This window comes from Convolutriloba macropyga, chromosome 13 (genome assembly GCF_964194025.1).
Source record: "Convolutriloba macropyga chromosome 13, txConMacr16.3, whole genome shotgun sequence".
Classification (NCBI taxonomy): domain Eukaryota; kingdom Metazoa; phylum Xenacoelomorpha; order Acoela; family Convolutidae; genus Convolutriloba; species Convolutriloba macropyga.
Window position 1 is genome coordinate 30,495,326 of NC_134480.1, and position 14,926 is coordinate 30,510,251.

At 37.7% G+C, this 14,926-nt stretch overlaps 1 protein-coding gene across 1 annotated transcript in view; it reads left to right on the top strand.

Moving 5' to 3' along the window:
- Positions 1–14,926, top strand: part of LOC142351580 (uncharacterized) — a 462,469-nt gene that overhangs the window by 387,877 nt on the left and 59,666 nt on the right. Inside the window, exons 4-5 of the mRNA XM_075403689.1 lie at positions 9,228–9,359; positions 12,734–13,019. Coding sequence (XP_075259804.1) covers positions 9,228–9,359; positions 12,734–13,019 — 418 coding nt within the window. The remainder of the gene's footprint in view (positions 1–9,227; positions 9,360–12,733; positions 13,020–14,926) is intronic.

The window sequence follows — 14,926 nt, forward strand, 5'->3', positions numbered from 1 at the left end:
CGACAGTTGCATCGACAGATGTAAGTCCATGTACAAGCATTGTTAGGAGACCAAAATTCTTTCAAAGTAGCTCCACATGAGTTTGATTAGCAGAGAATTTACTGGTTTGCATTCGAAGAAATCAAATAGTTGTTGCAGAATGTTCACTGTCCTTTCCTGTGCCAAAAGTTTTTTTTGGTATTAAGATTTGATGTCGAGGAGAATAATTCTTCGGTCCGATCCGAATGTCTTCAGGTTCTGTAAAAAGTTGATGTTGTATTGGCCATTGAAGATGTTTCTGAAGAGAGCAACATCCTTAACTTTAAAGTAGATAGGTGTGAGTAGGTTTGTCCGTAGAATCGATTTTCCATAGTCTTCGTTACCACAAATCCACTGAAGCACACGTTTGTTGAACCTCTCTACTTTATAGCCGTCAGTCCCATCAATGTCCCAGCTTTTCGATGCAAAGAATAGCGACGGACTAATGATCGCTCAAAATTGACGCACCTTGCCTTCGATCGACAATACCGACGTTTCGTTTCAGGAGGAACAAAGCCTCCAGTGATTTTCGAAGTCGGAAGTCAGTGTGATCGGTCACGTGCAAGTTTGAATTTATCATTGGTCCTACATCTTTCCACACAGGATTTTTGAGTTGTCTTAACCCCACCGAGGTGAACAAAGCCTAGCTACTTTGTCGTTGCTTCTCTAGTATTCCAGGCAGGAGGTTTGAACTCGAGCTTTTCTTTAGGTTAAAAAGCAGGCAGTTTTGCATACTCCATGCATGCAGAGCAGATAAACTTCCCTGCAGTCTTGTGGAGGTTGCGGAATCAGCTCTATAGATCAGTTTCCGATCGTCTGCAAAATGGGCCTTAAGGGTCATAACAGTGAACCTTGTTGAACACCAGAGGTTACCACTAGTGGAAGCGATAACTCGTTGTTGATTTTCACCTGTTGTTTTCCTTCAGTTAGGTAATCTCTTATGAACATGAAGAGATTCCTCGAGACATTAAGTTCGGGGTTCTGACAGGAAGACACTCTGCTTTATTTAATCAAATGTTTTTGAGAAATCAAATAACACGAAGGTTTGTGGTGTCATCTGCTGCCAAGTTTTCACAGATCAAGGAGGGACTGTAAAGTAACGGCGTTACAGCCGATTTTCTGGGAAGGAATCTGAATTATTTGCTGTTAACCCTTCGTTTGAACAGAGTCATTTAAACTTTGAAAGAGATTTTCTCATACCCTGATTTTATATTCAAGTGACTGGCCGGTAGTTTGACACTTTTCTTCGGTCGCCGTCTCTGAAGTTGGGTAAAACTATGCCTAGCTTTACTTGCTGGCAGACAAGTACTTGCAGGTGCTTTGTCGATTTTGATAGTTCTTTTCATAGCCTTTTAAATACAACTGGTGGTAGTGCATCGCGTCCGCGACTTTTGGTCGAGTTGATCAGTTTTTGCTGGTTCTGGTCTTAATCTTCGTTTATCGTAAGGACTGGCCTCCTAAGTATTGGTTTTCTGGTGGTTCAAAGAAGCAATTGTTTTCGTTTGTTACAACCAATGCGGACAGTGCTTACTGAACAGTTCTGGCTTCTGTGCTTGTGGCTGTTTTTGTCAGTTTCTGGAGTTGAATGTCTCTTTACAAGCTGTTGAAGTAAATGAAGATTGTTCCTTTGTAAAGTTGCAAATAGTTCGTGCTTCTCCCTTCCTGTCCGCTTCCTGTAGTTCGAAGAAGTGGCTTTCTTAAGCAATCAGTTTCGCTTTTATTGATGCTGTTCCGGTATTAGCTGCTTTTTGCCTGATTGATTGAGTTTGTTAAGATTGTATGAAGTCTTGGGTAATCCAGGGAGGCAAGTTTTGCCGTCGTTTTTTAAATGTCCTGAAACTGTTTAATAAATTTAAACATGCAGAAAATTTTATGGTTTCTAGGGTTAACTTCAGGAGGCAACAATTCATGATGTAAATGGCTTTTCTTAATCCGAAATATTTGTTCCTTCCAAATATATTAATTTTTCTGTGTTCAAGTTAGATTCAGTGGCAGGAAGATTTCTTTCTGCATGTTTTTCACAGAGGTGATTGAAGCCTAGCTACTTCCTCGTTGCTTCTCTTCAGTATTCGAGGCAGGAGGTTTGAACTCGAGCAGTTGTTTAGGTTTAAAAGGAGGCAGTTTTGCATACTCCATGCATGCAGAGCAGATAAACTTCCCTGCAGTCTTGTGAAGGTTGCGGAATCAGCTCTATAGATCAGTTTGCGATCGTCTGCAAAATGGGCCTTAAGGGTCATAGCAGTGAACCTTGTTGAACACCAGAGGTTACCACTAGTGGAAGCGATAACTCGTTGTTGATTTTCACCTGTTGTTTTCCTTCAGTTTGGTAATCTCTTATGAACATGAAGAGATTCCTCGAGACATTAAGTTCGGGGTTCTGACAGGAAGACACTCTGCTTTATTTAATCAAATGTTTTTGAGAAATCAAATAACACGAAGGTTTGTGGTGTCATCTGCTGCCAAGTTTTCACAGATCAAGGAGGGACTGTAAAGTAACGGCGTTACAGCCGATTTTCTGGGAAGGAATCTGAATTATTTGCTGTTAACCCTTCGTTTGAACAGAGTCATTTAAACTTTGAAAGAGATTTTCTCATACCCTGATTTTATATTCAAGTGACTGGCCGGTAGTTTGACACTTTTCTTCGGTCGCCGTCTCTGAAGTTGGGTAAAACTATGCCTAGCTTTACTTGCTGGCAGACAAGTACTTGCAGGTGCTTTGTCGATTTTGATAGTTCTTTTCATAGCCTTTTAAATACAACTGGTGGTAGTGCATCGCGTCCGCGACTTTTGGTCGAGTTGATCAGTTTTTGCTGGTTCTGGTCTTAATCTTCGTTTATCGTAAGGACTGGCCTCCTAAGTATTGGTTTTCTGGTGGTTCAGAGAAGCAATTGTTTTCGTTTGTTACAACCGATTCGGACAGTGTTTGCTGAACAGTGCTGGCTTCTGTGCTTGTGGCTGTTTTTGTCAGTTTCTGGAGTTGAATGTCTCTTTACAAGCTGTTCAAGTAAATGAAGATTGTTCCTTTGTAAAGTTGCAATTAGTTCGTGCTTCTCCCTTCCTGTCCGCTTCCTGTAGTTCGAAGAAGTGGCTTTCTTAAGCAGTCAGTTTCGCTTTTATTGATGCTGTTCCGGTATTAGCTGCTTTTTGCCTGATTGATTGAGTTTGTTAAGATTGTATGAAGTCTTGGGTAATCCAGGGAGGCAAGTTTTGCCGTCGTTTTTTAAATGTCCTGAAACTGTTTAATAAATTTAAACATGCAGAAAATTTTATGGTTCCTAGGGTTAACTTCAGGAGGCAACAATTCATGATGTAAATGGCTTTTCTTAATCCTAAATATTTGTTCCAAATATATTAATTTTTCTGTGTTCAAGTTAGATTCAGTGGCAGGAAGATTTCTTTATGCATGTTTTTCACAGAGGTGATTGAAGCCTAGCTACTTCCTCGTTGCTTCTCTTCAGTATTCGAGGCAGGAGGTTTGAACTCGAGCAGTTGTTTAGGTTTAAAAGGGGGCAGTTTTGTATACTCCATGCATGCAGAGCAGATAGACTTGCCTGCAGTCTTGTGAAGGTTGCGGAATCAGCTCTATGGATCAGTTTCCGATCGTCTGCAAATAGGAGTGTCGCGGAAGAGAGAACATTATCAGGCAGATCATTAATATAGATCAAGAAAAGTAGGGGCCCTAAGAGTGAACCTTGTGGAACACCAGAAGTGATCATTAGCAGAAGCGATAACTCGTCGTTGATTTTCACCTGTTGTTTTGTTTTCAGTTATTTAATCTCTTATCAACATGAAGAGATTCTTCGAGACATCAAGATCGGGAATCTTTGACAGGAGGACACTCTACTTTATTTTGTCAAATGTTTTTGATAAATAAATAACGCGAAGGTTCGTGGTGTCGTCTGCTGCTAAGTTTTGACAGATCAAGGATAGACTGTATATTTGCGGCGTTAATGCCGACTCTGGTAAGGAATCCAGATTGTTTGCTGTTTGAGCAAGAGTTTCTCAGAGACCATTGATTTTTTATTCAACAGAGTGACTTGCCGGTAGTTTGACACTTTTCTTCGATCGTCGTTGGATAAAAGTATGTCTAGCTTCCAATTGCTGGGAGACTTCTTCAGTCTTTTGATGTTAAAAAGGTGCGCTATCGATTTTGAGTATTTTATAGCCTTTTAAATACAACTGGTGGTAGTGCATCGCTTACACGACTTCTGGTCGTGTTGAGCAGTTTTAGCTTTTTGTGGACTTCTTCGTTTATCGTAAGGTCTGGCCTCCGAAGTATTGTTTTTCTGGTGGTTCAAAGAAGCAATAGTTTTGGTCTGTTGCTACCGATGCGAATTACTTGATGAACAGGGCTGATTTCTCAGTTTCAGTGCTGGCTTCTGTGCTTGTGGCTGTGTTTGTCAGTTTTGGGGGTAGGTTGTCTCTTTACAAGCTGTTCAAGTATTTGAAGATTATGTTCCTTTGTGAAGTTGCTAATAGTTCGTGCTCCTACTCCTTCCTGTCTGCTTCCTGTTGTTGAAAGCAGTGACTTCCTTGGGCAATCCTTTTTGCATTTTTTGATGCTCTTCCGGTATTAGCTGCTTTTTATCTGAGGGATTAAGTTTGTTAAGCTTGTGAGAAGTCTTGGGTAATCTAGGGAGGCAAGTTTCGCCGTCGTTTTTTAAAACTCCATAAACTTTTTAATAATTTAAACATGCAGAACAATTTAGGGTCCATAGGGTTAACTTGATTAGACAACAATTCATGATGCGAATGGCGGTTCTTATTGCTAAAAGTTTGCCACTTTTTATTTTTATTTTTATTTTTCTGTGTTCGAGTTAGGTTCAGTGGCAGGAAGATTTCTTTCTGCTTGTTTGTCACAGATTTATTTCATTTTTTTTGAAATATTAGCATTACAAAATTTTCAAGATTGTTGAGAAAGAGGTCGACTGTGTTAGCTATTCTCAGTTTTCTTGCACTTTTCCCACCTTTTTCAGTATTCTGTGTATTTTCTGACACTTTTCTGTTCAGTCTTCACTGATGACGAATTTCTGCAAATTGGACTTGGTTTCTAGTTTTTATTCATTTTAATCATTGGTGCGGTTGCTGAGTGGAGGAGCTGTTACGATTTTCAGTTTTTTGTTCACTATCTGGATCACATCTTTTTCATGTCTGGATCATGATTTGTTTAAGATCTGTTCGTACTTTTTTCAACACTTGATTAAAATTGGAGTAGTAGTTTTAATTACGCCGGCGTAGTAAGATGGGCGAAAAACGAATAGCTTTATCGAGTGAAGTTTTTTGAACTACTTTTATAGTGAACTGAGAAATTGGTGTTTAATCAGATTGTAGGTTTTGAGAGCGATTTTTACGTGCTATATTTTGACTTGTTTTCGCTTTAAATCCCTTCATTTTCTGCACGAATACTTTTGAAAGGTGATATGTGTATTCTATAAATGCATAAATGCAGTTGTTTCAACATCTCAAAAGGTAATTAATGATTTTTAAATTTTCCATAAAATAATGATTTTTTGGATTTCTTCCGTTTTTGTCTTAATGCATATTTGAGGATATTCGCTGGAGCTACGATAATGATGCCAACCGGTATTGATAGAGTGTGATAGCTGTGAAACAATTTCAAGTTTCCCTTGCAAGGACTTTAATGCCACTTATTTTCATATAAATCAATGAAAATGGGTTTTTGCCAAATGTTTGCTGTCCTTCTAGTTTGCCTCTCAACTGCTTTCTTCAATATTGATGTGTGCTATCTAAATTTCCAATGTATAAAATTTTTGAGATTGTTAAGCCTAATCACTTTGACTACCCTTCTTTTTCTAAAAGGGAAATGAAGTAAGTTTTAGATTTGTGTTCGGTTTTTTGTGGTAGTTTTTGTATCTTATTTATTCACTATCAGAAGACATTCTTCTATCTGAAGCTTCAAGATTTTGTTACGACAATATGACGTCACGATCACTTCAATTCTCCGTTTGGTTCCCTGATGCATTTTTGATTGAACCGCTTGCGTGCGACATCTTTCACTCTTAGTGGAGCGATTTCTTTTGCGCCATTGTTTTTTGTCAGACATGGCTTTCATCACTCTCAAAAATGAGTTTTCTTACTTTTGAAAATGAGTTTACTTTAATTCAAGGAGACCAGGTCAAATCTGTGTGTGTGTGTGTGTGTGTGTGTGTGTGTGTGTGTGTGTTTGTGTCACTCTCAATTAAAGTTATTCGAGACTAGCCAAAAGAAGCAGCAATAAGGTGTACAGATAGTTAATCAAAATACAACACTTCAGCAATTAATCAAAAGAAGCAAATTTCTTGGTCTGTTTTATTATCTTTTTGAGACTGTAGGTTAACGAGGCTATCGGTACTATTTTGTGGCTATCTGGAGTTATGTTAATTAGTTTGGCTTTGTATTTCCTAAATGGCAGATAACTGCTGTGCACACCGTGGTTTGCTCACCGTTATGTGCTAGATATTTCGTTTTTTTTTTCAAATTGTGAAGTTCAGCTGTTGCTTTTTAATTTTTCTCGCAGGAATCAAAATAGGATTGAGTGCAAAGTTTTGGGCTATATTAGTGGAAAAAAAAACATAAAAAGAAATTGCTGTATTTTGGCTTCAAATAGGATTCTGCAATACAGACGAGCTGTCAAAATTTTCAAAAATAACTTTAATTTTTAGGATAAATGTAAACTTTCGCAAATTCTGTCATTTATTAAATCTAAAGGAAAGATGCAGTCTCTTAAAGAGTTATTTTAATTGGTCTCCAACGAAGTTTGAAGCAATTATTGTAAACGTTATCGCAATTTTTAATGGTGGTATACAATAACCTCTAATGGCGTCATTTGAAGCCCCCTAAGTGATTTTAGTCCCCCCCCCCACTAAAGCAGGCTGCAATCGATTCGAGCTCCCACTGGTCGTTCGATAACAATTCTTTTGAAGTAAATTTATTTTACGTCGTCATGGATATAGAAATTTTAGATAAAGACTTTCATTACTCGATTAGGAGACCAAAAGATTTTCAAGAGTAGATTGCTATTCCTCTATCCATATCCACGTAAATAGAAAATGAACTCCTCTAAGTGATTGAAGCGTTCTTTATTCACCTGTTTCACACCTTATCCAAATAATTTCTGTCCGACTCCGAGTTGTTTTAGGAATTCTTCCGACTTTGATTCTTTAACGTGAAGTGAACATTAAAGCCAGGAAGTTAGAGTGGATAGATGTTAAAATATTTTCTGAAAATAATTTCAAAGGGGATAGAAAAATTGGGTGTGCAAAATTTTTCGCTAAGCGAGCGAAATTTTGGTTCTCTTGCGGCTGCTAGAGCAATTTCAACTTCAAAATCGTTAGCCAAACTGATGTTTTAGTGTCACTCGTGATGGACATATTGGAGTGGTTTCAAATGTTTTGCATAAAAAGTCTCTTAAAGGCTACTAGGAGAAATTTTTAATTGCTTGAACGAAGTTCATAACAATTATTGTAAACGTGTTGGTTTTTTATGCAAATTTTTCGCTTGACCATTTAGCGCTTTTCTTCTAGAACATTCTTTGACTTCTCAAGTGGCTTTTTCACGCTTTCGTTCTTCATTTTTGAGTGATCTCTATTGCTCTCACTCTAAAGCTTGTTGCTAATATGAAGTCGGTTGCAGCATAGCAAACAGAAGGCATAGCAAACAAATAGCACAGTCGGCAGTGGAAATGGTTATGAAGAAGGAGGTCAATGGGTCGAATCCCCGTGAGGGAAAATGTTTTCCACCCGCCTGTCGTTCGAGAGCAATTCTTCCGACAGTCGGTTTATTTTTTAAAAAGAATTTATGGTTTTGGAGTAAATTCGAGCAGTTTTGCTGCTCCTTTAAGGGGAATCATCAGTTTTATTTTTTTCTCATGCCTTTTGATACCTTTGGAGTTTATCATAATGCGTAAATAGGATTGCATTCCTAGAGTTTTGATGAAACAATCGTCATGCTCACTTACAAACCGAGGTGTACCAGAAACCTATGGTTACTGGTTTTATCTCAATTTTGCTATGTCAACTGTTTAGTGCAAAGTGTCAGCTATTATTTTTATGATCCAACGTGTGTCACTCGTGCTGAATATGGCGTTTCATTTTACGTAACATGAACACTAAGGAATTTTCTGAAGTAAACCATTATTCTCCAGCAGTGTACAAGCTGATATTTCGTAAGACTTAAAAAACTTATCGAAAAACTTATCGAATTGCGAGCTTTTTCCAACCCTCTTTTTCTCTATTAAAAACGACGAATAACACGAGATCATGCTTCCATTTCATCCTCAAATATCTCAATTCCATGTATGCTGCAGATTAGAAATTTTGGTAGTTGGGTTTTGATCACAAAAAAGCTCAACAGCTTACTCTCGTCTTTCGAAATAGGGTAGTCTGTTAAATCATTTCCTTCGGACGAGGGCTTTGGCATCAGTAGACCCGACAGATGGGCGAATCTGCACCTGTTGGCAAATATTTTTAATTGCTCTCGTAGAGAAGCAATTTGTAAACTTGTCTTTTTTATGCAAAAATTTTTATGCTTTTTTGTGCTTGACCGTTTTGACTTTTCGAGTGACTTTTACGCCCTTGACTTTTTGTGTTTCACGTGATCTAAAATTCTCAATCACAATTTCAAGCAGCTGAACTCAATTGGCGGCAATTTAATACTAAAAGTCAAATGAAAAGTGCGCCGAAACTGGTGCCATTTTTCACTTTAAATCTTTATAGCGGTATATAGTAACCTCTAATGAGGTTATTTGAAGCCCCGTAGTGAATTTCTTAGTCCCATTCAGGAGGCTACGCTCCCCCCCCCCTTGAATAGAGCCTGCACTAGTCGATCAAGAGCAATCCTTTCGATGTTAGTCGGTTATGTTTTGGGTTATTGCAACGAGTTGAAATCTAAATGGCTGCTTCGTTCCTCCGAACTCTCCTGACTTTAGAATAATGGAGTTAATTTTTGGTCTAGTGAATTGCTTTTTGAAGATAGAGCTAAGCTCTTGTTTTTGAACGGATTCTTTGATCGCTACATTTTTGTTAGTGTCTTATCGCTGTTTGATAATATTTTGACTCAATATATTTCCTAACGGTTTCGTCTTCAACATTTGTTATATTGATTATTTGCATTCTTATGTAGTTTGCATTCTTATGCAAAATAATTTTTCACCTTCACGAGTTGATTATTTGCTTTACAAGGATTGGTTGGGAATCTCAGGTCTGTTTCAGGAATCAAATTTGTCTGCACCCTTCAGAAACTTGTTGCTGGAAGTGTGGGGCAACAAAAGGACAGATTTCAGGCCGGAAGACTTTAAGAGCTCACTTGGCACCAAGTTTTCACAATTTGAAGGCTACAGACAGGTATTTTATTTATCTTGTGCATATGAGACTACTGATTTTGGAGGTATCAACAGAGCAGAATTGTCGGAAACTGTGGAAATGCTGTTGTCGAATTTGTTCAATTAATGAATTCTCGACTGCCATAACAACAGTTGCATAACTTACGAATGAAATACTTGTTAGCGCACGATGAACAATTCTAAAAATTGAAAGGGTGGCGAAACTGAACGTAGACTACCCTTTTCCGCCATTTTTTCGCCAATGTTGCTATATGAAAAGTGGCGGAAAAAGCTAGTCTAATTAGCTGCTGTGTGGCGTAAATTATGTAACGGTACTCTGCAGCTGATGTTAATGGCTCTGAAATGGTAGTTATTTAATCAATTTAATCAGGTAAATAGTAGCCGAATAATTTTCAAATCAAGTGGACAAATCGGTTGTAATAGATTCATATCAAGTCTCAGGGCGCAGTGCATTGGTCGGAAATTATTAATTGCTCAGGAACGAAATTTGAAGCAATTCTAGTAGACGTGTGTGTCTTTTTATGCAGAATTTCTGCTTGACCATTTTTGCGCCTTTATTCTAGAGCATTCTTCAAATTTTCGAGTGTCTTTTTATGTTTCTCTTCTTCATTTTTGAGTAATCTCAGTTCCTCTCAGTCCGAAGTAAAGTTTGTTGTTAAAGTAGAAACGATTGTAACTTCGGAGATAGCAAGGGCCTGATAGCCGAGTGGTTAATGCTTCTGTCGATCCGGAGGTCGCGGGTATCAATCCCACCCTGGTAGGATGTTTTTGCACCCGTGTACAGAAGTTAATTTAGGCTACAGCCCTTAGAATGAATTGCCCCGCCTGCCTTTCGAGAACAGTTTGTCGGACGTTAGTCGGTTTATATTTGTTCTCTGCCTAGAATTTGTATAGTGCTTAGAATCTTGCTCTGTTGAACTGAAAATTCACTGCTCCATTGTGGTTACTTTAGAATTAATTGAGCTGAAAATTGAATTAGTTCTCGGAACAATGATCAGTTGGGTCTAACGATTACGTGTAAGAAGCTACAAATAGCTGATGTTAAAAAAGGCGCCGAAATCTGACTTGATTTTAAAAAGAGCCGAATGCTTAAAGTTGCCTTTAATTACCCTGAGCTGTGACTTCATTTGCATGAAAACTAGTTATTTGGGTACTTTAATCTGAAGCTAGGTTGTGATAGCTTCATATCAGGTCCTATGAACCATTGATGCATGGCCGTGGACCGCGGATTACAACTATTTCGACACAATACTATGCGCATGTTTAAGAGTGCCGTAACTAGAACTGATTTTAGAAGTGCCGAAACTGCCAGTACCAGTTAATTATCAATTAAATGGTAGCGTAAGATTCATATCAAGTTCCACGAGATGCTGAAACCTGGCCATGGTCCACAATGAAAATCATTTGCTTAGAATTTATTTCGCTCCAATTATCCAGTCAATAAATAATAGAATCCAAAATCTCGCTACTGCATTGTGATTGGTTCAGAATGTTTTCGCCCATTTCAGGTGAATCGACATGGATGGTGTAGAATATTAAAGGGCAAAATATTGAATAAATTTTTGGCACTTTCATAATTACAACAAATATACGTCAAGCCTTGTACGTCACGTGGGCCGCGATAATAACTTCATAATTTACTTAATCAGTCGCTTCATATTTACGTTGCTAGTAAATCATGAATTTTCAATTCCCAATTACTCGGTTGAAATTTTCCCGTCTTGTTTCATCAGCAGTTTTAATTGACTGTTACACGATTTTTAATATACCGCTTAATATTTTCAGTAAGTTTTTTGGTTCTTTCAATTGTCTTGTAAACGTCACCGAGTGCTACGTTGGCACATTTGAAATCTTTTATCAAATTTTAGTGACTTTTAAGAACCGCAATTTTAAAAACAATGAAATGATTTACTCAGACCAACCAATTTAGTCATTGCTCTCAGACGAAGTTTGCAGCAATTATATTAGCCCTGTCGGTCTTTTTTTGTGCGATTTTTCGCTTGACCAATTTTTTGTCTGGCGCTTTTGACTTTTGGTCCTCAAAAAAGGGATAACAGGTAGCGCACAGTGGGCATTAAGTGCTCGTTGAGCCTTTCCGCTCACTAGTCTTCAAGTACGCGATTCACAGATTCTGTTTTGGAGAATTATTTATGGTGCGAAGGGCGGTTCTTAGAGATTGTAGAGATTGACCCCCCCCTTCTGCCAGCCCATAAGCCCCCCCCCCCGCTGCGCTCACTTACGTCCCTTCAATCTAAAGCTAGCTCCACTAAACCGTGCCTAGCTACTAACAAAGCCAACTGCTCGCCGGTCGTTTGAGAGCAATTCGGCCGACGTTAGTCGGTTGTTTAATTAATTGATATTAAAGTTTTCAATGTGTGTCACTGAGTTGTTTGCTGTCAACAAAAATTGAAGGCTTTCTAATAATTGTGGTGCACTTATTGTGGACTGGTGACGCACAACTAATTGCAAAAGTATCACAATTTTTCTTTCAATTTTGTACCCAATATGTTTCTCAGCCAATCAGGTTACCGAGATTTTGATTTTTCAAATTAGGACAAGAAAATTGAGCGGTAAATTTTGGTTCAGTTTGCTTTTCGTGGTGTTAACTAACAGCTAGGAGTAACGAAGGCTAATTTTGTTTTCGGCTATTTTTGACTGAACGCAAATATCATGAAAGCCAAGGTTGCGACTTCAAAAAGCCCGAACTAGAGATTGGTGACAATTAAGATCTGACAATTTTATAATAATGGGGAAATATTTTACTAAGCCAGTAAACTTTACTCAGAAATTAAAATCAGATGTTTTTCTATAAAAACCGTGTACCTGATAACTTATTTTTTTGCGATCAAACAGTTATTTATATTGTGACTATCCTGGACTATGGTCAAAGCTCAGGCGATCATGGGACTCAGGCTAAGTAAAAAAAAAGAGCCGGCGTTGGGAAACCTAAAGCCAATCCAATCAGATTACTTTAACTGGAATGTGAAATGGGCGCAAAATCAATAAAGTGATATTTGGAATTTTATTATCAGGACAAAAATATTGGAGCGATAAATTTTAAGCAAATAAAAATAATTGCGGACCATGGCGATGACTCAGCGGCCCGTGGGGCTTGGTATGAATCTATCACGAACGAACTATTTATCATTTTCCGTGGCCTTTGTGAAAGTCGTTCTGGCTAGCTTTTTAACTGCTCTTGGCAGTTTTGGTACTTCTTAAATGAATTCCAGTGTCGGTGCTCTTAAACGATGTCAGTTTTAGTACGTTGTCTTTAGTACTGAGTTATTTTGAGAACACTAGTTGCCCCCTTTTCGGTTAATGTTATGCCGAGCTAAGTGGTCGTATTTGGCTATATCGGGAGCTGTGCAATTTTAGCACGATTGTCAAGAGTTCATTGCCCTTCTACTGAGCAGCTTGCACGATGAGCTGAAAGCTAAGAAACCACAGGCAATCGAAGGCTCTAGCTCAGGTGCTAATAGAGGAGCTCTGGAGTCAATCGGGGCTGCAGGGACTGCTGACGAGGACTTGGACGAAGATGAGCTGAGGAAAATTGAGCATAAGAACCAAGATGAAATAGTGTCTACTGCAACCTCCATATCAGTAGCCAACAACCATGCATTTGCATTGGCAACTAGTGTTCCAATGGACATCGAAGGACAGGGTAATGAATTTTTAACCCACATCCTATTGGAGTATGACCATCTATAATATACAGTTCTACACCCTTGATTGTGTGAAAGAAATTAATGTATGGATAAATTCATTCATCAGAGTGCGAGGTGTGCCCAGACATTAAATTTAACATTTTCGATTATAAGGGAGCAAAATATCAATTACATTGATCATATTTTATGATTGATCATTGATCTTAGTTTGGTGGGGGAGGAACCAGTTTTCTTCGTTCACCTTTTTCAAACAATTATCAACTGATCCTCTCATTAAGGATGGTATCCTGCCAGCCGAATTGTTTATCTCAAAAGTTAACCTAATGAAGCTACAAACAGATATAAGACACTAGGAAACATCCGAAAATTTTAAAATGTTAACGCCATAACGCTAGACAGAAATCAAATTATTATTAATAGCCGCGTCCTCAATTCCAGGCGGCTATTATAGCGCTCCTAATTTTTTACAATCCAAGAATTGAATTGTATTGGGGCACTGTCTTAAGATCTGTTCACACATTTTCATGATTTTTGAAGTCAAATTGGAGTAGTGATTTTGGTCACGCCGAAACAGGAAATGGAGCGAAAAAGCGAATGGTTTTGCGGCGTGAATTTTTTTCGCTCTATTTTTAAAGTAGAGTGAGAAAACGGTGTTTGAACAAAAATTCGCTTTCTCGCTGCTCACATAATTACATATCTCACTAGTGGTTTTTTGTTCTCACTAGCAGCATTTTGACATTGATTTTCTGTTTTTTTTGTTTTTTTTTGCATGTGATTTTTTTTAGAAATGGTTTTCCCAATTCACTCATTGTCCGTTCTAGGTCTAGTTGTTTGTTAAGTCAATGAAATTTCTGTGAATTGTGCGTCAGGACTTGTCCTGCTATGTTTTACTTTTGTAAGAGTTTTTCACACCTGTTTTCATGACTGAGCTTTCAAAACGGGATAAACAGGTAATGCTCAGCGGGCATCAAGTTTCATAAGAGGCTCGTGTTTAGTGGTCCCTCAAGAACTCAGAGTGGTGAAGCTAATGAGAAGGCCGTATTCAAGGTTAAAAGGTCATTTTTGGGAGTTTTTGAGCCTAAAATAATGAAATTTTTAGCACTTTTCCATCATATTTTGGATTTTTTGTTAGACCAGTCTGAAATTGAGGTTTATTAAAATTGATAAAGGTCCTTTGCAAGACGTAATTGCTTTTTACGGCCACTTTAAGCGCTATATCTATTGCTACTCCAAACATAAACACGGTAATTTATACTAATTTTTTCAAATTATTTGAAAATTTTTTTATCATTTTTTGAGTTGTTTCTGACTTTGATGCCAAAAAAGATCCTCTGGGGTTTAATAATATGTTATTGCATAGTTTCTAATGGCAATGAAGTGGTTTTAAACATTTAAACTTACCAATTTTACATGAATTTTACCAATTTTTTTAAAATCAAAATTGGTTTTTTTTTTTCAAATTCTCTGACATTTATTGTCATTTTTCAAGTTTTCCAGCCCCAGGGGTCAAGAAGCCTGATCTAGGGTTTGCTAACAGTTTACTGAAAATATTTTTTGGTATTCAACATTTAAATATCTTTTACCAAATTTTTGATAAAGTTGCAACTTTTTTCTTAAATTTTTGAAATTTTTATTCATTGGCCAGGGAACCTCCTATAGTGTTTGCTAGTATGTTACTACATAGTTTCTAGGGGCAATAAAATAGTTTCCAGTTTTTTAATTTTGCAATTGTTGGGAATTTTTTAAATAAAGCTTGCAATTTAAATTTTTCGATTGTTTTCAAATTTTTTTGGTTTTTTGGTCATTCTCCGAGTTTAACTATCGTTATTGGCCAACGAAACTTTTTAAATGTTGTAGACGGTTTACGAAACAGAACTCCAGAGTCAAAAAAATGTTTTGACGT